Source organism: Siphateles boraxobius, unplaced genomic scaffold, assembly GCF_051911475.1.
Source record: "Siphateles boraxobius isolate OS27281-9 unplaced genomic scaffold, OSU_SipBor_1 56, whole genome shotgun sequence".
NCBI classification, from domain to species: domain Eukaryota; kingdom Metazoa; phylum Chordata; class Actinopteri; order Cypriniformes; family Leuciscidae; genus Siphateles; species Siphateles boraxobius.
In genome coordinates, this window is record NW_027509182.1 from 10,637,016 (window position 1) to 10,658,386 (window position 21,371).

The 21,371-nt window shown below is 39.8% G+C and overlaps 1 protein-coding gene across 2 annotated transcripts in view; it reads right to left on the minus strand.

Annotated features, from left to right (window-relative positions):
- Nucleotides 1-20,902, minus strand: part of kif1ca (kinesin family member 1C, a) — a 65,565-nt gene extending 44,663 nt beyond the window's left edge. The window contains exons 1-3 of one of the 2 annotated variants that reach the window (XM_077206703.1): nucleotides 20,630-20,866; nucleotides 20,329-20,524; nucleotides 985-1,118 (exon numbers count right to left, since the gene is read on the minus strand). In XM_077206703.1, coding sequence (XP_077062818.1) covers nucleotides 985-1,090 — 106 coding nt within the window. In that variant the 5' untranslated portion in view covers nucleotides 1,091-1,118; nucleotides 20,329-20,524; nucleotides 20,630-20,866. Of the gene's footprint in view, nucleotides 1-984; nucleotides 1,119-20,328 lie in introns of both variants that reach the window. The other variant, XM_077206702.1, reaches the window with a different exon arrangement.
- Nucleotides 20,903-21,371: the final 469 nt, after the last annotated feature.

Sequence of the window (21,371 nt, forward strand, 5' to 3'; positions counted from 1 at the left end):
GATATTAACGCACCAGTGGGGCTCGACAGCCTTAGTCAAACGGGTTGGCGCGTATGGTTGGGTTGCGGAGAGATTGTGAGATTGTGGTTAGGTCTCAGCAGCACTGTTGGTTTATTTGTAGAGGTTGTATAGTATTTACAGTCATTACGTTCCTGTGTATATTGCGTGAATGACGGGTGGTTGGGCAGATATTGTGTTTTGTGGTAGGTGGTATGCCATACGGAACCGTTGCCACTGAAACTGCATATTAACGCACCAGTGGGGCTCGACAGCCTTAGTCAAACGGGTTGGCGCGTATGGTTGGGTTGCAGAGAGATTGTTAGATTGTGGTTAGGTCTCAGCAGCAAGAGGGAAGTAGAAGTCAGTAAGCTGGGCTGAGTTGAGTGGGGGACGGAGGGGGGTGACTCTGGGACGCCAGAGTCACTGTCGAGCCCTCTTGAGGTGTCGTGGGCTAGTCGACGAAACACTGAGGACGGAAGGTGCCCACTTGAAGACCCTAGAGATCTTCCCTACTCCGCTCAATCCAGAGGGTTGTTATGGGGGGACCGCACTGTGGTTGCAGCCGTTGTGTGTGCTGACGCCCAAATACACTATTAACACCAGACAGAAGGAGATTCACGTCACCAGATGGAAAGAAGCGTAAATGGATGGAGAAGCATAGGTTACTGTAAAGCTACGTCTTAGCTGGTGCTTATCTTGGCGAAAGCCGAGTACAAATCAGCATGAAGTTTTAACATCTACTCTCGTGTAATGGAAATCAATCCACTTGTTAAACGCGCTCCACAGCGCCACCTAGTGCATTTAATTCTAACTTTTTTTAAAGAAAAACAGAAATATTCAAATAGTATTTTCGATACTCGAGAAAATTTGAATATTCGTGCACATCCCTACAATATACAAAAGCACAATGTAGACAGAAAACCCCCCATCAGTGTGTGTGTGTGTGTGTGTGTGTGTGTGTGTGTGTGTGTTTGCTGCACTCACAGGTGCTCTTGTCCTGCATCTGGATCACACACTTGGCTCCTCGGTTTGTCTCTCGGCTGTTGAAAGGCCGCACGCGCACCGCCACCTTCACCGAGGACGACGCCATGACAACCAGCAGCCAAAGTCCTCAGCACCTGGAGGACAAGTGAAACAACATCCAGAACTCACAAAATCATTCAAATTATATTCATGAACCAAGTATTAAAGGCTGAGAAATAGCATACTCTATTCCTCATCAGGGTAATCCATTTCTCAGAATGTCCTAAAACTTAAGAACATACTAGTAAGGAATACAGAAATGGTCAAATAACACAGAAATGTATATTGTATCAACCAAGGGGGCAAAGTTTTGCTGGTTGTCATAATATTAGACCATTTCTTTTTTTTTACCTAAAGGTTGGGTTTAGCCTGTTGGGTCATTTTAATGGGTTATATTTAATATTTTTACCCAAGTACTAGGTAGTTTTTCTGTAACTTAGCTGCTGGGTTATTTTTACTGTCAATACAAATGATGAAAGCCCTCACACACCTACTCAGCAAACGCTGGGTTCAATGTATTAGTCTAGTAGCCAGCCCATTGTGAACCCGGAAATGTTTAGTACACCAAAATATTATTGCAGAAATGTGAAGTATGGGTCCCCAGCATACAGAAACTGCCGGATGCTAATTTGCATATGTTGAGCAATTAGCATAATTAGCTTAATCGTCCATTTTGACCACATATTTTGCACTGTATGGCCAATTTCAACAATATGCAAGTGGTTTTTTAGAGGTTTTAGAGGATGCTGATTTCATTTCTGGTACTTTCAGACTTCAAAATGGTAATTCTATAACAAATTTGGACAACAAAATTTTAGGTTATTGTCATGGTATATTAGACTATAACCCAATGTTTGGTTTTAGGTCTGTGTCAAACAGTAACGTGCGGTGAAATCTTGTCATGGGTAGGCTGTGACCTATCAATGTGGCATATTTGTTCATATATTCATTCAGTTAATGTAGCAACCCAAGTTCATATCAGGCATCATCACATCGCTGCCTGCATACAGCAAAGTCAGTCATATGTGAGGCTAATGCACAATCAAATCTAATAATCAAATGAATGGACACATCTATCTTATGACTTATACAACAAACAAATGTTTTGTGCGGGACACAGTAAGAGAGGGAGGCGGCGCGTTGTCAGCGAACCGACAAGCAGCCTAGTCATTCATTCAAAATGCGCAAACGCGCACAGACAGCCACATACACACTATTGGTCTGGTCACTGGTGACGGCGCACCAGGATTTGAATAGGCTACAGTCAGAAAACATTGTGTCAGCAGTACAGCTTTACAGTACAAAAACAGCTTAAATTCACTCCTACAAACTGCGCAAGGCGCACACACCGACACGCAATGAGCGTCTGGCGATGGCACACCAGGATTAAAAAAAAAGAGAACTACAAAACAGCATTTTAACCCTTACGAAATGCACCATAATCGCACAGATAGACCTACAGTACAAATATGGCAGAGGTGACGGCGCACCAGGGTATGGAAGAGAGAACATTTTGGTGTCAGCGCACAGCAGGCCTATAACTGTTAGCCCACCATCACACAACAAACACAAGCCAATATAAGGGTTTTAAAAATAATAAATAAATGATTAATTTACGTTTTAAAGGGGGTGCTTACTTTTATTTGTAGACGAAACTCCTTTTCCTCGATTTACTGAAGCCTATAAAACGCATTTGCAGCTGCACAGCTAACGTTAGCACAGTGAGCGTATGGCTCGCTCATAGGCTGTGCTGCGGCAACTGCACATCTAATGGCGCGGGCGCCTCTGACGTGAATGGAGCAGAACAGACTTTCCTCCTGGCTCTTATTTCCATTGAAAAGGAGAGACTCGTGAAATTGAGAAATACACCCAACAAAGAGGACTTTTACAACAAAGTAATTGACATCTTTGTCCAGAGGGATAGACGCATGGACTTTCCCGTTAGCGACCACAGCTCTTTTTCTTCATAGGACGCTTCCAACGCTAGGCGCCGCTAGATGCTAAGTAGCTTGAAGCGCGGAGTGAGTGAGAGCGAGTGGATCACGTGACATGAAGCACGCTCGGTCTCTGCCTCAATGTTGATAATTCAAGACAGCACGAGAACTGACTGCGTATGAGCAAATCTACGTAAACTACGTTCTATGGACCAATGAGGCACTGCTAACCTCTGCTTCAATGGCCATGGCCTTGAATTTTCTGCATGAAACAATGATTTTTAGGAGAAAACAATGGCAAAAGGAGTATATTATATGTGTATTCCTGAAAATTGTGTTACAAAAATTAATATTTGGAATAAAATAAATGCAATTAATAATGTGGTGAATTAATAAAGCTCTTGGAATTAATAAATGTAATGTCAACATTTCCTTTGGTGAGGCACTGCCTACCCTGCCTACCCTGACTGCACGTCCCTGGTGTCAAACCAGTTAAAACTGGAAACATTTGTCACACAAAGGGCATAACAATGTAAACATTTTCACATTTATACCTTGAAAAATTTTCAGTTTGGCAGAACGGTTTTCATTAATTAAAACAAACTATTAAAAATGTATTTTATTGAAATAAAGCTGAAATTAAATGTAAAAAATTGGATTAAAAACTCACATAAAATTACAGCTTCTAAAAATAGAACTTAGAAAATAGAACTAAATGAAATAAAATAAGTATGCAAAATTAAAACTGAAATAAAAAAAATAAAGCCATATAGAAATATTAAATGTATAGACAAAAAACACACACACAAAAACTAAAATAACACTGCACTATGTTGTTCATGCTTATTATATAATCACCTGATCATGATTATTTGATCTGATCTGCCAGTGTGAGTGGAAATTAAAGGTCATACTAATTGTGATGGGTTAAAAGCACTGTATATATGTATCATGATCACCACCACATTAAATGGAAACCATTGTGCATTCACACATTATTTTTCTGCACTCCATGTCATCACTTGTTTCAAACTGGTCTACAACAAGGTGTCTTCAGCATCAGGATGCGAGTGTGGCCAGCAGCCAATGAGCAGTGTTCACTTGTCAGCTCAAGAGAAATATCACACAAACTAGGGCTGTCAAAATTGCTCAAAAATGACGCTCGAATATTCCCTCTAAAACGCACATATATTCGAACTATTCGAATATCTGGTTGCACATTTTTTCAATGACGCGCATTACGTCAATAACAGGACAAATTAATACAAAGAGGCATAACTTCTTGTAGTTTATTTAAATTTAAACATTTAACAACGTATTACCTACACAAAAACAAGTAAAAAAAAACTAATGGCAAAGACCGCAGACCTCACTCTCGCTCGCGCTTGCAATATCTAATCAGTCAGTACAGTACAATAATGTTTCTGTTTAACATTAAATAAAATGAGGCACACAATTCCGAGAAATGTGACAACGAACTTTTACCCTGAGGTTCTTAAAAAATAAAGTGCTATTACAAACGAAAAACGCTACTTACATTATAGGTGCTTGTATTAAAAAAAGGAAGAAAAAAAAACTGACTGCAATTTGTTGCATTGTCTTTTTAGTGCACTGTCACCGTCGGGTCTACAAGTTATTTGCCAAAAATACAAGACAGTCCACATTTGAAGGGGCCAGTGCTGATCTCTTTTTATTTACTATATTCCCAGCGGAGGAAAAGACGCGCTCAGAGCGCACTGAGGATCCGGGGATGGAAAGATATTTCTTTGTTTCAAAGTTTTCCACCACATGAGAGGATTTTGTTGAGCAGGTATTGGAGACTCTTGTTCATACATCGACATCTCTTTTTGAAGCAGCAGACTGATGTCCTGGTCTGGGCTGTATGTGCAATACGTGTCTCCGAAGAGACACCCCATAGCAGATAACGCAGTTTTCTCTGCGGGTTGCTGATCACGGGGCTGTCCGGCAGCGGCCTCACTGCCTGTGCCTCCTGTCACATTCACTTGTTTCATATCCTCCAGTATAGCCACCTGCACCTGCCGTCTCTGCTCCTCTTTCAAATGAACGAGGCGATGAAATCGTGGATCCAGGTAACTCGCTTTAAGCACCATAAATGCGCCCTTATCCTCTCTATAACGCTTCTCCAGATCTGTGACGATCTTTGTCTTCATCTCTGACAATGCAGGTTGTTCTATTTCGTTTGGCGTTTGCTTGTTCAGTTGAGCGAGCAGAACATGTGTTAAAGGCAGTACAGCCGACGCTGTGGGTTATTTGTCAGTTGAAAGTGCTTCTGTTGCCACTTTAAAGGGTTTAAGGACCTCCTGCACCTGCAATAAATAAGTAAATATAATGCGTTGACATTAGGACAGGGGTTGCATTTGTCCAGCTTATTAACATTCACACAAAGTAAATTAGAGCCATCATTCTACCCATTTAAAAAAATATATTTGGACAGTTTTGCATTTGTCCAGCCTTTTACAGTAAATATTTCATACACTATGCTCACCTTTTCCATTAGGGACCATTCGCTTGTGGTCAGCTCCATTCTTGACAGTTTTTTCTCGAAGATGACAGCAGACACAGCTGCTTGCTGCTCCGATGCCCGGCAGATCATTTCATATGTGCTATTCCATTGCGTCGGACAGTCGTTAATCAGCTTCTCAGTTTTCAATCCCAAAAGTTGTTGTTTCTGCTGAAGGAGGTAGCTGTCGGCGGAAGATTTGCTGAAATGTGAGGCCGCCAATTTCAGCCTACTAACGGGGATTTCAATGGCTCTGACCCCGAGCCCTTTACGCACAGCCAAGTTTATTGTGTGCGCCACACGTTGTGATGGCAATCACAGATCCCCTTTCTATGCCAAAAACTTCCAAGATCTCTTGAACGCATTCGCCTAAATTCTCTGCAGTGTGGCTTACCTTAAGCTCTTTTGTTTTTAGCACAATGTTAAGCATTTCCCAGTCATCATTAATCCAATAGGCCGTTGCTGTAACATAGGATGCTGTCGCTAGGGATGTCCACCCGTCCATGGTAAGAGCCACATCTTTGTCTTTGATTGATTCCTTTATTTTGTCTGAGGTGCTGTTATACACTTCTACAATTCTATTGGTAACTGTTCCACGGCAAGGAATACTGTACCTCGGCTCCATTGATTGACAGAACTCCCTGAAGCCTGCCCCATCCACGACACTGATCGGTCTCATGTCCTTACAAATGAACGAAATTAATTTCTGCGTGATGGCCTCTTGTCGTGTTGCAGACAAAGAGCTTGTGGCGGGCGGTGCAAAATAAGTGTCAAGACGCTGCTGTTTAGCTGGAGTTCCACACATTATGCCATGCTCATTTGGGTGCACATTTTCAAGATGTGACCTCATGTTGCTAGTGGTCGAATGGTTGCTAACTGCATCTTGCATAGCTTGCATACAACTTTATCTCGTGGCTCCACAATTTTACCATCCACCGACCAAAAAAGCGAAGTACTTCCAGACATGGCTTTTTAGATTTTGGGGGGTTAAAATCAATTTCTCTGCTGCAGTCGAGTTGGGCTCTGCACTTTCTGCCATCTTCCACGCAAGTCAACTTTCAGCAGTGACGCTGTGCCAGTGCGACTCAGCTGTGACCTGTTCCTGATCCCTCAGGCAGCGCGCGCGCCTCCGTGTTTTTTTTTTCCACATTCGAATATTAATTTTCACCTTCGAATTTCTGTTTTTTAAAACTATTCGAATATATATTCGAATTTAGAATATTCGTTGACAGCCTAACACACACACAGTCTACTTCCATCCAAGCCATCCACACACACACACACACACACACACACACACACACACACACGACATTATTACCACTTTAACTACAACAAAAACATGAAACACCCACTGTTACGATCAAAGATGATAATTACTGCTGTGCGGCATTACAACTGATACAAAACCCCCCCGCATGAAATCAGCAAACAACAGAGGAAAACATTTCCTGCCAATTCCACCACACAAAGACCCTTCAGACATGCTACTGTTATTGTACGATTATATTAGCCCAGTCAACACACGACCCAGTGAAAATGAGGAATTACACTACCTGTCAAATGTTTCAAAACATTATAATTTTTAATGTTATTGAAAGAAGTTTCTTATGCTCACTAAGGTTGCATTTATTTAATAAAATAATACAGTAAAAAGAGTAATATTGCAAACATTACATCATTAAAGTCTTCAGTGTCTAAGAAGTAACAAGGCAACCTAAATTCTATTGTTTTAGGCAGAAAAAGCATGTTTGCACTGTTAAAAGTTTACGTTAATTTATTTTATTTTTGTTTATAAACTGTATTCTAAAATGTAATCAATGAACCCTCTGGTTTCTTCAGGGTTCAGGATACTCTTCAAGCTGGCAGCATTATCAAATTATACATTTATCGATACTGATCAATATGGAAAAAGTATTGGACATATTTTTTGCCATATCGCCCAGCCCTAATTTATTATAAATTATTTATTCATGCATATCTTTTTTTTTTTTTTTTTTTTCACGTGACCTTTGTAATCTTTAATCAAAATACCTTCCCCTCCCTCTTACAACAACATCTCTTCTCTGATGATGAGGGCGGGACAACCTGTCACTAACATTGGATCCAACAATAGCAAACTAAACACCATCCAATCAATTCCCATTCCCAGTCCTGTCCAACATGTTTTCTTGATCAAGAAGCCGGATATACTCAGATGAGCCAAAACATTATGACCACCTGCCTAATATGCTGTTGGTCTGCCAAAACAACGCTGACCCGCCGAGACATGGACTCTCCAAGACCCCTGAAGGTGTCCCATGGTATCTGGCACTAGGATGTTAGCAGCAGATCCTTCTAGTCTCATAGGTTGCGAATTAAGAGCCGCAGTGGATCGAGCTTGTTGGTTCAGAACATCCTACAGATGCTCAATTGAACGTTCGTAAAGACCCGCCCCCTTTAGTTACTGTTGCTATCTCCTACAAGCCACGCCTCTCTCATGACACACATGTTCTCACGCAGTGAGAAATACATCGCGGAGCAAAAGGACACTGACAGACAGGACAGACCAGCTTACTTTTGATTTGAAACAAGTCTCACCTTTCAAATTTGGTCATTTTTTAAAGAAATTTAAACCATAAATACTGTTTTATGGCTCTTTAAAGTGTCTGACAGATCGCTGTAGAGCCTCAGTTAAAGCTGCTCGTGAACCGATCATCTCTTCCTTCTACTTAATTTATAGCATCAAATAAACATGAATGAACATCGGAAGGAATGTTGTTTTAACCGCGAAAAGACGTCAGTACACACCGTTTTTCAAGTTCAAATCCTCCAACGTTAATCTACTAACTCTCCTGACTACTCTGTAGGACAAAAATGGCAGATTCGGCGGATTATGATTGGTCAGATCACCTGTCAATCAAACTCCTTGCGAAGGGTCAATTGGATTGAGATCTAGGGAAAATGGAGGCAAGTCTTCAACATGTTTCCCAAACTATTCCTGATCAATGCGTGCAGTGTGCATTATCCTGCTGAAAGAGGTCACTTCCACCAGGAAGCACCATTTAAGGGGTGCACGTCTGCAACAATGTTTAGGAAGGTGGCACATGTCAAATTTGCGTCCACATGAATGCAGAACAAAAACAGGGTTCCCACACCTTGGTTAACTTCAAATTCAAGGACTTTCCAGGTCCAATACAGTCAAATTCAAGGACTTAATGTAGGGACTAGAGCCCGACCGATATATCGGCGGGCCGATATTATCGGCCGATTTTAGGCATTTTCCTAACTATCGGTATCGGCATTTATAATGGCCGATAAATGAATATTTTAAAAATTGCGGGTACGGTGATTCATGTAAGGGTGGCGCTGCCAATAAAGCACCTAAAAGCTGTCACAAGAACTGGCAAAAATAATGATTATGAATACAACAAATATAGCAAGGAGACATTTTAATTGTTTATTAATAAACAAGTGTTTTCAGTCAGTGTCAGCCAAAGATGAAGTTGACGATGCTGACTCGCGATCTTCAGTGAGCGCGCGCCAGAGAGAAATGCACATTTCATACGATTACATGAGTCTGTCTTTCGTTTTGAATTGTTCTGTTTAAAAGTAGACATTTCAATATAGATATATTTCAATTCTCAGGTCTATACGCTGAGTTTCGGTTCATGAGACGAGCTCCAGTTCACCCGCAGGCGCCTCCGTGTCGAGATTATCTATCGTCTGCTAAATTTACTTCTTATAAATTAAATCCAGGCAAATGGCTGATGAAACATTGATTAAAATTAAGATACAATTAATACAAAACGAAATTCACTTTGAAACGAAAGGTTTTGTGCTTTCTGTTTGATGTCTATGTGAAAGTTTCAAAGCATTAGTGCCGCTTTCAGAGCGCTCACGTCCGTAGTGCTGAACTGTCGCGTCTGTAACATTGTTTTTTCCTCATAAATGCAAACACGAAAAATAAAATAAAATAAAATAAAATGAATATTTTATGTAGCCTGTGGAGACTGAGAGCCAACCCTTCTTCATCCGGTGGGTAGTAGCCTACTTGTGATTTGCGCAGTGTAATTCACAGAATTGATTTCTCTGCTACAAGCCTCTGTCACGTATTGTGTGAGCTTGTGACTATTGCAAGCGCGCAGCTGAGAAGTCCTGATTATATTGTCTGCTATATTTAGGCCGCCTTCTTATTTATTAAGGCAATTGGTTGATGAAACATTGATTAAAATGCGTGGCGCGAGCGATCTCCGACAGTAAACTGATTCTGCTTTGTCTCGGGTAAACAGCTGTTGCGACGCGAGCAATAACGGCCGTGTAGACACCGTGTTAAAGCTCATTCTGGCTGATAACGCTACGTTACAACATCAAGCAATATTCCAAAAATGTATATAATTATAACACTTTATATAGGGCCATTTTGCATTAAGAGTAGCCTAGTTTCACGTTTAGTACATTTTGCTTACTAATTATTTAAAATAGTATAAAAGTACTGTACATATGTAATTAAAAACGTTTTCATTATGATATTATTCATTTTACTTTAGTAAAAAGATCTGAGTTATTCCTCCACTGGTAGAGATTAGAGGAATTAAGAGTAAAAATAGAAGATAATAAGGTTTTGTCAGTGACACTTTTTATATATTTATTGATACAAGTTATGACTAAATTAAAAGACAAAGTCGTCGTTAGTGAAGATTATGCAACAGTATTTAGAATATAATATAATATAACATGCAATGCAAACTAGTTTGGTTACAGCTCAGCTGTATAAGGCCCCGTTCACATATCGCGTCTTTTGCGCGCTCAAGTTCATTATTTCAAATGGAGGCGCGCGGTTTGCGCGCTCATAATGGAAGCGACGCGGTCGCAGTGCGACGCGCTCGTTTTTTCCAGGCGCGTCCGCGCCGCATCGAGATAAAAACATCTCAACTTTTCAGAATGCCGCAAGCGTTTTCCTTGCTGCAACGGAGAGCGCAGCTGATGGTTGCTTAGCAACGACAGACGCCTCCGGAGCGCAACCGCCCTAGCGCTTCTTCGGAAAAAAGAGAACGCGTGCGCCTAGCGTTTTCTACGCGTTTTTAGGCGCGATATGTGAACAGGCCCTAATTCTCATTCTATCATTCCCCCTGCCTCCATTACATATCTGTGTCACACAAGTGTTTGATTACCACATTTGAGTGATCATTGCAAAACGTGTTTATAAAATATATTTATTCTGTTTATAGCTACTGTGTAAAGTACCCATCAAAAGTTTGTACACACCAATAGGAAAGTGTCCAAACTTTTGACTGGTATACTGTACTATAATACACATAAATAATATTGCTACTGTATTATAATATACACATAAATAATATCGGCCGATATATCGGTATCAGGCTTTTTTTACTCCCTAATATCGGTATCGGCATCGGCCCCCAAAAATCCATATCGGTCGGGCTCTAGTAGGGACACATTTGTTGTGTCCAACAACTAACGCTGACGTACCATCGTAGTAGTTTTATGAGCGTGTGAACGTCATGGTAGCGTTCAACACAAAGTACCTCACGCGGGAAACACTTAACGTAACGCGTAAATGTGCGTAACTAACATAAATCAAGCAAGCCAGTATACATAGGCCATGAAGTGCTGGCGAAATAACACATTAGCAGACCGGAGGGAATAATATGGATTTTTTTCCAGAAAACTTGTGTTGGAGCACAAAAGTGCCGCTCTAGGAAATTGCCTAGGTCGCAAATATGGACGCGCCGGCCCTGATCGTGATTCTTTACCGGATCGAACCGGGAGCGACCAGACAGCAGAGGATTCTGTTCGCAAATCAAACAATGATTTGTCCCAAAAGAAAAAGTAATTCTCAATTTAGAGTTTGTTATTCGTATCGTCTGATGCGCGTGAGTGTGGGCTGTGATTGGATGATGACCAGTGTCGTGATCGTTCTAAAGTGTCGTGTTGCTGTTGTATCAGTCAGTGGTTAGATCAGCTTAGTACTCAATAAACGGGACAAGTGAGGTCCTGTACGGGACAAATAAATTAGGCCCAATAACCGGGACGTCCCGGCTATTTCGGGACAGCTGGCAACCCTACGTGGGAACCTTGTTCCTATTCTGTGTGACTTGTGCCACACCTTCTGTTGGCTCGGACCAGATAGCCTTCATTGCCCTCGTGCATCGATGTCGCCGGTTTGTGGTTTCTCCTCCTCGGATCAGTGTTTGTAAATTCTCACTGTTGACCGGGAGCAACACGCATAACAAGCCTTGCCGTTTCAGAGATACTCTGACCCAGTCGCCTTGCCAAAACAATTTGGCCCATGTCAAAGTCGCTCAGATCTTTATTCCCCCCCATTTCTCCTTTATCCAACACATTGGTTACGAGAACTGATTGTTTGTATTCCATCTAAATCTACCTAGACCTTAATATGTGGTCTTGATGATCAGCAATATATGCTTCACCTGTGACTGGCCATAATGTTTTGGCTCATCGGTGTGTGTGTGTGTCATAATAAGGGACTAAAATAGACAGTCTGAACTTCTGTTTCGTTTAAATTATAAATCAATGCACAGACACTCACAAAAAAAAATTAACAAAGAAACATTAAACAAACAAAAAATATTTCTGATTAGTATTTCTTTTCTTTAGGTTTTTTTGTAAGTCGCTTTGGATAAAAGTATTTTCTAAAAGCATGAATGTAAATGTACGTGTCAACGCCTTCAGGTTATGGAACAGAGCAATTATTAGCTTCCAAAAAGGAGACTGAATTACAATAATAATAATAATAATAATTGTGTTAATATATTGTGCATCCATACGACATTTTTACCCACACTTGTTCTCTCTTTTGGGTTAGTGTAACAGCACACACACACCATTGTAAACACATTCCAGTGTATTTCAGGCATCAGCAGCTTGGTATGAGGGGACAGTATGAGCTAGTCAGCAATGCACCCTGAGGAAGTGTGTGTGTGTGTGTATACACAGGGACAAAAGTAGTTGACACTGTAGTCTAGGTGAAAAATAAGTTTACACAAAATGGGATGAGTGGAGGAAAAATCTCAAGTACAATTAGTAAATGACTCATGTAGAGGCAGTGATTTCTGGATCCTGAACAGAGACACTCAAAGATCTGCATTACAAATCAAGCAATAGGAACAGAGCTACACCCTTTAGCTCAGACAACACAAACACACTCTCTGCCACTGTGCCACAGCCCGCATAGCACTCATAGTCTGCATTACACACATATCGCTGGCTTATGCAACTGCAGCAGGTGACTGGGTGTCTCTCAGTCGAGCAGCACATCTAACGTTTCACTCTCCTGACTCATACACTCAAATCAGATTACACACTGCAGATTGTGCCATACTTCTGTAAGTCTGCTTACATGCATGCAGATCTCCTCCCCTAAAATGATTAAATATTCAGTGTCTGGACCTGTTAATGTTACTTTTGTTTTGTACAATCATTAGGACACATTTCTCAATACTTGGGTCACCTTTTCAAAGCTGTTGTTAGTTGCACCACATTCATTTGATTTGAGTAAAAAAATATATATATTTCTTTAATTTCTTTAATTACTTCATTATGATAACAGGACAGATGCATCACCCTGACATTTTTACTTAATGCCCCTCTCAAAACAGAAATTAATTGCCATGCTCATCAAAGAAGTGTATGTACAGTGAGTTGTCTGTAACATTTCTGTCATGATGTGGTGGTGAGAATTTTTTTTTTTAATCAGTGCATAATATTCTTTTTCAAAAATATTTACTTGATGAGATGAGAAACTTTTTGATATTATTATTGAAATTTGTTGACACACTTTATTGAATAGAATATTTTCCTGTGGTCAGTTCGATTACTTTTCGGATGGGTGTTGTAAAATGGATTTTTGCGATGAAGTTTCAGTATGCTTTGTATTTATTGTTTATGAATATAAATTAGCTCAATTTAAGTTTAAGATTATTTGATGTATGAAGGTTACGTTTTTTTAAAGCATGATCCGTTTATTTGTTTTTTAAATTATTATTTTAGCTATATATATATATATATATATTTTTTTTTTAATATCTTTTCATATAGAGAAATTATTTCACTTAGATTCCAGTTATTTCAAAGGTCTTTACAGACTACAGAACCAAAACCCACAATGACAAAGGCAAAACAAATAAAAATAGTAAACAATAGGATAAAAATGACATTATTTCCAAGTTGTTGTTTTTTTTGCCACAAAATTACATTTTAAAGGGGCATTTGGCAACCCTAGCTATTTCTTCGCTTATTTTCACTTTTGTCGTCGCATGCAAAGAGCTCCCCCTACAGCTGTGAGGTAGGGATGTCCCGATCAGTGTTGGGAAAGTTAACTTTCTTCATGAACTAGTTTAAAGTTCAGTTCACAAATTTTAAAATGAACTAGTTCGGTTCATTTCATACTTTAAAATTTTGAACTTGTTCATTCATAGTTCTTTCCATAATGTTGCTGCGAGCTATTATTTTTCAAAATTATTGCCACAGCCCATATAGAACTACAGACAGCAGTTATTTTATCGGCGGGCAAAGTTTGAACAGAAATGTAAGATTTTTCCCATCCTCACCGACCTTGTCATAAAACTCGTTTAAATGATCATACGACGCTTCCTCGCTGCATTTTGTTTTGATCACGCATGCGGCGGTGCGACGCTGGTGGCTGGTGTTGCCATATTGGGTGTTTTTTCCGCTACATATTAAGGCCTGTTTACGGTGTATTTTAGCCGGGTTTTCGCCTGGCAGGCTCTATAGAAATAAAACGGCCGCGCGCCGTTCACAGACACCAGAATGAACGAGTTCACAGTAACGTTCACCAGGCAGTAATAAAGTACGTTCAGTTCACGTTCGCCCAAAATATGAACGAGTTCATGAACTATCGTTCAATGAACGCGTTCAGGCACAACACTGGTCCCGATACCACTTTTTCACTTCCGATACCGATGCCGCAGCTTTGGCTATTTGCGATACCGATATTAATCCGATATTTTTATTTTATTCTTGAACTAATACTAGGCCTAATAAAATATATGGAAGCACTTTGCTCAATTAGCAACATAAAAACATCTCACTCAAATGGAGAACAAATACTTCTCCAGTATATAACTGTTAGTCCACAACAACAGTTGATTATGAAAGACTACCAACCTTTATTCAAACACTACAAAAAAAATTAATAATACAGGCAGGCAGGCTACTTCAGTAGGCTAGCCTACTTAAAGCTACCAACAGGTTTAAAGTTAATCACTTAAAATTAAAAAGCTTTAAAATTACCCATTGATCCGTGTACTTTTGCTTACATTAGTTTTTCCTTTTTAACCCGTAAAACGAAAAATTAACGGTTGTATTTTTAAAACGCAAAGTTGAACAACAACATTTTAATTTGAACTGTATGCACACCAAAAGCTGCGCAAAAAAATAAATGTTGATGTAAGTTATATATAAATAAGTTATTTTCTGTATGACCAGAAATGATAGAGTATTTTAAGTTGTTTCCACTGTTGAAAGGAAACGGAAGTGTTCGCGCCCGCGCTCCGTGCCACAAATACACTCTGCACAAACCCTTGCTTGGCTATGCGTCGAAATCCTGTGTAGCATACAGTTTACAGCCTACGGTTCATAAACCGAGGAGACAGATTGCAAAACCGTGTTTATAGTAGGCTACACCGAAGGTAGTGGGATGGAGTGTCTGTTGAGAGTTTAGGGGGGCGAAAGAAGGATCTGAAGTGCCGGTGTTTCGGCTTCAAAAACCCGCCGAACTGATCCGAAAACAGCCCAATTTTTATCCACCCGCCCAAACCCACATTTTGCCCACAAAACAGATTGCAAAACCGCCCAATATGCGCCGCTTAATTGGATGTCGCAGCAAGGGAAATGCTATATTCAAGCATTGTTGGATAGGTATCGGATCATATTTTTTCTCCACTCCGATCTAGCGTTCTGGGACAGTATCGACACGATACCGATGCTGTGGATCAGATCGGGACATCCCTACGGTGAGGCGTATATTTCACAACAATGTCGTAAAAAAAAAACTCACTTGCGGCACCCTTCTCCCCCTTTCTACCGCTGCTAATGTGCATTTGTTATTATCGGAGCCGGCCAACTTTATCGTGTGGAGTGTGTCTACCGAAGTGGGTAATACATCATACACATTGAGGGCGGCGTGTGTGTTTATGTCGAATTGCCATAAAGCAGTTTGTGTTTCCCGCTCGTTCTCGCTTCTCACGAGACTTCCTATTTCCAGCTTACCGGGACGTTAGTCATCATGTTGCAAGGTTGGTTTTCCGCCTGGGAACATTGGAGGGAGCGGGGAAAATCACCATTCTCACCAGAACAGGTTATTAAACCATCCAAATGATTTCTAAACGGTTTTATTAAGCTGAAATAGTTGCCGAATGCCCCTTTAATATGTATCATGAATTTATTAGTTATTATGTAAAAGCACATATCTCTTTCTCGCACTCTCTCTCCCAGTCAAAAGCACACACATACAGTATGGACACACACTCGCGTGTTGTCAGTACTGCTCTGAACATTTCATCAGTAAAATAGTTATCTCTCTCTAGAATAATTATAAAGACATCAAAATGAAAAAATACTATAACATAACTTAAATTTAAATGTACAAATTAAATTAATTGTACAAATGAAAAGTGCAAAAAATTAAAATATGTGTGAACATTTGATACCAGAGTGTTTTAACATACACACACTATTACACACACATTACTGAGGGTCACTATGGTGGACAGAAACACACTGAGGTTAGACACACATTCACCTGCTGTCTCTCAGGCTGTGACACACACACACACACACACACACACACAAACAAACACACACACACACACACACACACCTGGCAGTCAGTGCTGCTGTCTGTCCCTCTCCTAGTATGATCTTTATCTGTTCTTCTTCAGTCATGGTTGTAAATTTCTTTAAGTTATTGAGTTTGTTTAAGTCGAGGTCTCTGATTGAACTGTATTTGTGACAGTGAAGGAGGAAGTGCGTCTCTGTCTCCATCTCTCCTGTCCTACAGTGAACACACACCCTTTGCTCTCGGGGTAACCAGCTCTTTCTGTGTCTGCACACACACACTTTGCTCTCGGGGTAACCAGCTCTTTCGGTGTCTGCACACACACTTTGCTCTCGGGGTAACCAGCTCTTTCTGTGTCTGCACACACACACTTTGCTCTCGGGGTAACCAGCTCTTTCTGTGTCTGCGCACACACACATACACACACACCCTTTGCTCTCGGGGTAGCCACTAACCAGCTCTTCCTGTGTCTGCACACACACTTTTCTCTCGGGGTAACCAGCTCTTTCTGTGTCTGCGCACACACACATACACACACACACACACACCCTTTGCTCTCAGGGTAACCAGCTCTTTCTGTGTCTGCGCGCACACACACACACTTTGCTCTCGGGGTAACCAGCTCTTTCTGTGTCTGCACACACACACACACACACACCCTTTGCTCTCGGGGTAACCAGCTCTTTCTGTGCCTGCGCACACACACACCCTTTGCTCTCAGGGTAACCAGCTCTTTCTGTGTCTGCGCGCACACACACACACTTTGCTCTCGGGGTAACCAGCTCTTTCTGTGTGTGCCGGTCTCGATGGCTAGACTGTGTTCAGTCAGCCTGTACTTGCTCAGGATCCGTCTCTGCTTTGTGTCTCACACACTCTGGAGATATTCTTCCATTTCATAATTTGATAGAATTGTAATTTACTCTCTCTGTCTCTGTCTCTCTCTCTCTTAATGAGCTTTATTGCCATGACTGTGTAAAATACCACAATACTGCCAAAGCATATAGATAAATGAAAAAAAGAACATGTCATTATACATAATATCACAATAAAAATAATTTTAAAAAAGTACAGAGAGTAGTTTAAAGGGAAACGAGGGTTCAGCCCTGGTCCCTAATATGATGGCATGAAGACACACACTGCGCTGCCCAGGAAATACACTCTTCTTTCTCTCCCAAAATATAGGACAATTTGTTTATAAGGCTCGATTTTTGGAACTGAGGTCAAATCTGAGCTATTTCTCAAATAAGTGTCTCTGATGTTTTTATACTTGCTGCACTCGGTGATGAGTGTGTGAACACAGTCTGATCTCTCTCTCTCTCTCTCTCTCGGCCCATCTCCACACAGAATGTGGTCACTTGTCATGAGCTTTCACGGATCATAATTACTAATATTGCTAATTTATAAACAGACTTTATTTTTTTGAATCTCTCTCTCTTAACTTTAAACATTTAAGAGAGCTCATTTACGTGAAAATTACATGTATAAGCTGTTTCGGCTTGTCTGAAACTTCTGGCACTGCGGTTCTGCTATGTGGTCCTATTTGACTGGTCATATGATTGCCACATCTTCCCCAATGATATAGGTGACCAGCTCTAGTACTGTCAGTGATGTATTTTGTGATGACAGCAGCAAAAATGGCACTGGCCGGTGAAAAAACTCAACTGATAGTTTTGTGGTAAAATCAATAAAAATCAATCCGTGAAAAAGGATTCTCTTTAAAAACACTCATGACAAAATCAAGTGCAACAAGGGTGCTCTTCATGCCCTTTTACTGACTTTCTCCTTCCTCTCTAGCACAGTGTCTCTGTAACGTCTGGAACTTTAATGTCGGTCACATTTTAGTCATAAGGGTAGGAATCTGGAGCAGAGAATCGAATCACAGCACAATGCACAGCGGCTAACACAAACAGCCTTCTCTGAGCGGACGCTGATAAAAGAAAAACGCTGATCTGAGACCAAATCTTCCTCTGTCAATTCTGAACTTTGTTATTATCCATTTAAAGGGGTAGTTCATACAAAATGTTACGTCAAACTTCTGTCATCTGCTCACTCTCATCTTTCTCCCACTTCATGCCACAACAAGAGATATTAAGCAGAATGTCCATGCTGCTCTTTACCATAGAATGAAAATAAATGAAGATTTGGCATGTCAAGCTTAAAAAAAAGCCATCAAACAATCAAATGCAATCCATATGACTCTCAAGCTATATTACAGCTCTTCTAAAATTATACAATAGGTTTGTGTGAAAAACAGACCAAAATTTTGTTATCTTCACGAAGGTTTGCTCATAATGTTTCTGAACAGCACTGGTTTTCATGTCACTTGACAGATTGAATTTGCACAGTAAGTGAATGAGAACCATTGACTTTAGGGCTGGAATTAATGTGTTATTACTGCTGAGTTATTGAAATTGGCATCAAGAATTGTGAAATTTCACTGGTATCTAAAATTCTTAAATCATAGTAATCTTATTTCCAGCAAAATATAATTCATATATTTTGTTTTTTTTAATTTGGGCATATTGCCTACTCCTAATCGTGTTAATCTCAATTACAATAAGAGACCAAAATAATCTTCATTATGATTTTTTGCACTAGCCGAGCAGCCCTAGACTGCGTGTTTCAGAGTAAAGCAAGACACTAAATAATACATTAATCTGGGAATGCAACGTATGCCACCCTTCTTCCCAAACTTGTACCCTTCCACAAAGTATAGCTATATTTTAAACTTTTCCTCTATGCAAGAACTAAACTATGCCACGTTAAAGAGAGAGCAACTCATATAATTAACTTCCAGCCAGATTCTATGTTTTGGACATGAGCCATCAGAAAGAAAGAATGAGACAAAGAGAGATGGACAGCTAAAATGAGAAAGACAGAGACGGACAGCATACCTTTCCGAGACTGAGGAATGTTGGTCTGTCATTAAGTGTGTGTGACTGTGTGTGTGTGTGTGTGTGTGTGTGTGTGTGTGTGTGTGTGTGTGTGTGTGTGTGTGTGTGTAAAGTCCCTAAAGGCAAGCAGCTGCAGGCATGCAAACCCAAAGTGCCAGAGACGAGGCTGAGAAAACAAATAGAGTATCAGAGCAAGCCAGACACAACACAACACGTTACAGCTAAGAGGGAGAGACACATTAACAAATAAAGGGTCAAATAAAGTTCATCAATACACCGGAACTAAGATAAGAAAATATTGTTTCCCTCTCAAAACCTCAGCGACGTCAAGGCCACAACCAATCCGTCCGTACAAAAGGTATGCAGCGGTGCAGAGATGGTTTGAGATTAAATATATTATGTATACGGTACTAAAAATTCATATACCACAATATTTACATGGTACTCCAAGGAATAACATGGTTTTATTATGTCCAAAACACAATAAGCTATCAAATCAATCAAGGAGAGCCTGGAGCCAGCAGCATGAATGAAACTAATTACTCCAGGCACCTGTAAAGCAACTCAACAGGTTTATTCATGAACTCAAGAAGCCACACATCATCTTACTGTCTGATCTAAATAATTCAGGGACAATTTAAATGGATCTCAGTGAGAGTTCACTCATATGTTTCTAATATAATGACAAACAATTCAACTATGACCCCCAATAAGATCAAATGCCCCTGTATGACTTCAAAAGGAAAATATGTCAGGATGTTCACTCTCACTGTGATTTCCTTTACATTCTTCTAATGCAATACAAGCAGAGGTCATACATGAGAATGAGAGAGAAGAATAAACTGAAATTTTCCAGTTGAGTCATATACACATTCTTTTGGAACTTTTGGACAAACAGAACGCGAATTTAGAACGAATTCTAATGTAATCAAATATTCTAATGGATAGAGGATACACTTAAATTCTGAACTATAAAGTGAAAGATATGAGAAAGATTCAAAATCAGTATGAAAAATAATAATGAAACATGATGTAACGTTACCTAAACATAACGTTAGGCTAAAACGAAACAACCTTGAGTGTTTGTAAATGTGTACTTGTGTGTTCGCTGAAATAAAGACATTTACCACTTACCAGTTCTGGGTAGTTGCTTATTCGAACCTCCAATTCGTGAAAATAAATCCAGAGGGAGTTTCAGAAGAAAACGGATTTATTTTAAATTCGATTCCAGTGTTGTTCTCCCTGATGAAACAGCGGCTCGTGTTTCTCCACCTGCTGGATCACACGACGACCAACAGCAGGAAAAGTTGGGTGGAAGTTTTTCCGTTCACTGGAATCCGTACACACAAAAGCCAATACAACAAATGTCTAAAAGAAGCAGAAAGGTAATTCTTCGTTTTCTTCCCTGCACTGAAAAGTTGTTTATTACACTCACATATATAAACGCGATCCGCATGCGTCCATTTAACGTGTGGCTATCCTAAATCTCCGCAGACAAAAAAAGCTTTAAAACCAGAAGACGCGTACTCGTCAACGAAATCTAACAATATTGTGAATGATAACAAAACTTTTTTGTACTCTTAAGGACACTGACATATCTTACTAGATGAAGACGGATGAATTAAAGTATCGCCGGTATGTGAAAGTTTAGAGCCCTGCCGTCACTCTTCCCAAAGATCAGAGCATGACGTGAGCAGACTAAGAGAGCAGTTAAAAGTCCAGCTCGTGTGCTACATCCTTCTAATTTAATTGAAATAAATACATAAATACGAATATTTTTCTCTGGCTAATTAAAAGTCATGTTCGTCTGCTACATCTTTCTAATTTAACTGAAATAAATAAATAAAACCCATTTCTTTGGCTGATTAAAAGTCCTATTCGTCTGCTACATCTTTCTGATTTTATTTTAAAGAAATAAATAACCCTTTTCTTTGGCTAATCAAAAGTCCTGTTCGTCTGCTACATCCTTCTAATTTAATTGAAATAAATAAATAAATAAATAAATACAAATATTTTTCTCTGGCTAATTAAAAGTCATGTTCGTCTGCTACATCTTTCTAATTTAATTCAAATAAATAAATAATTGCTATGGTTAATTTGATTAATTTCTAATATAATATAAAATAAATTATAATATAAATATTTTTATAATATAAAAATATAATTGCTAATATTTG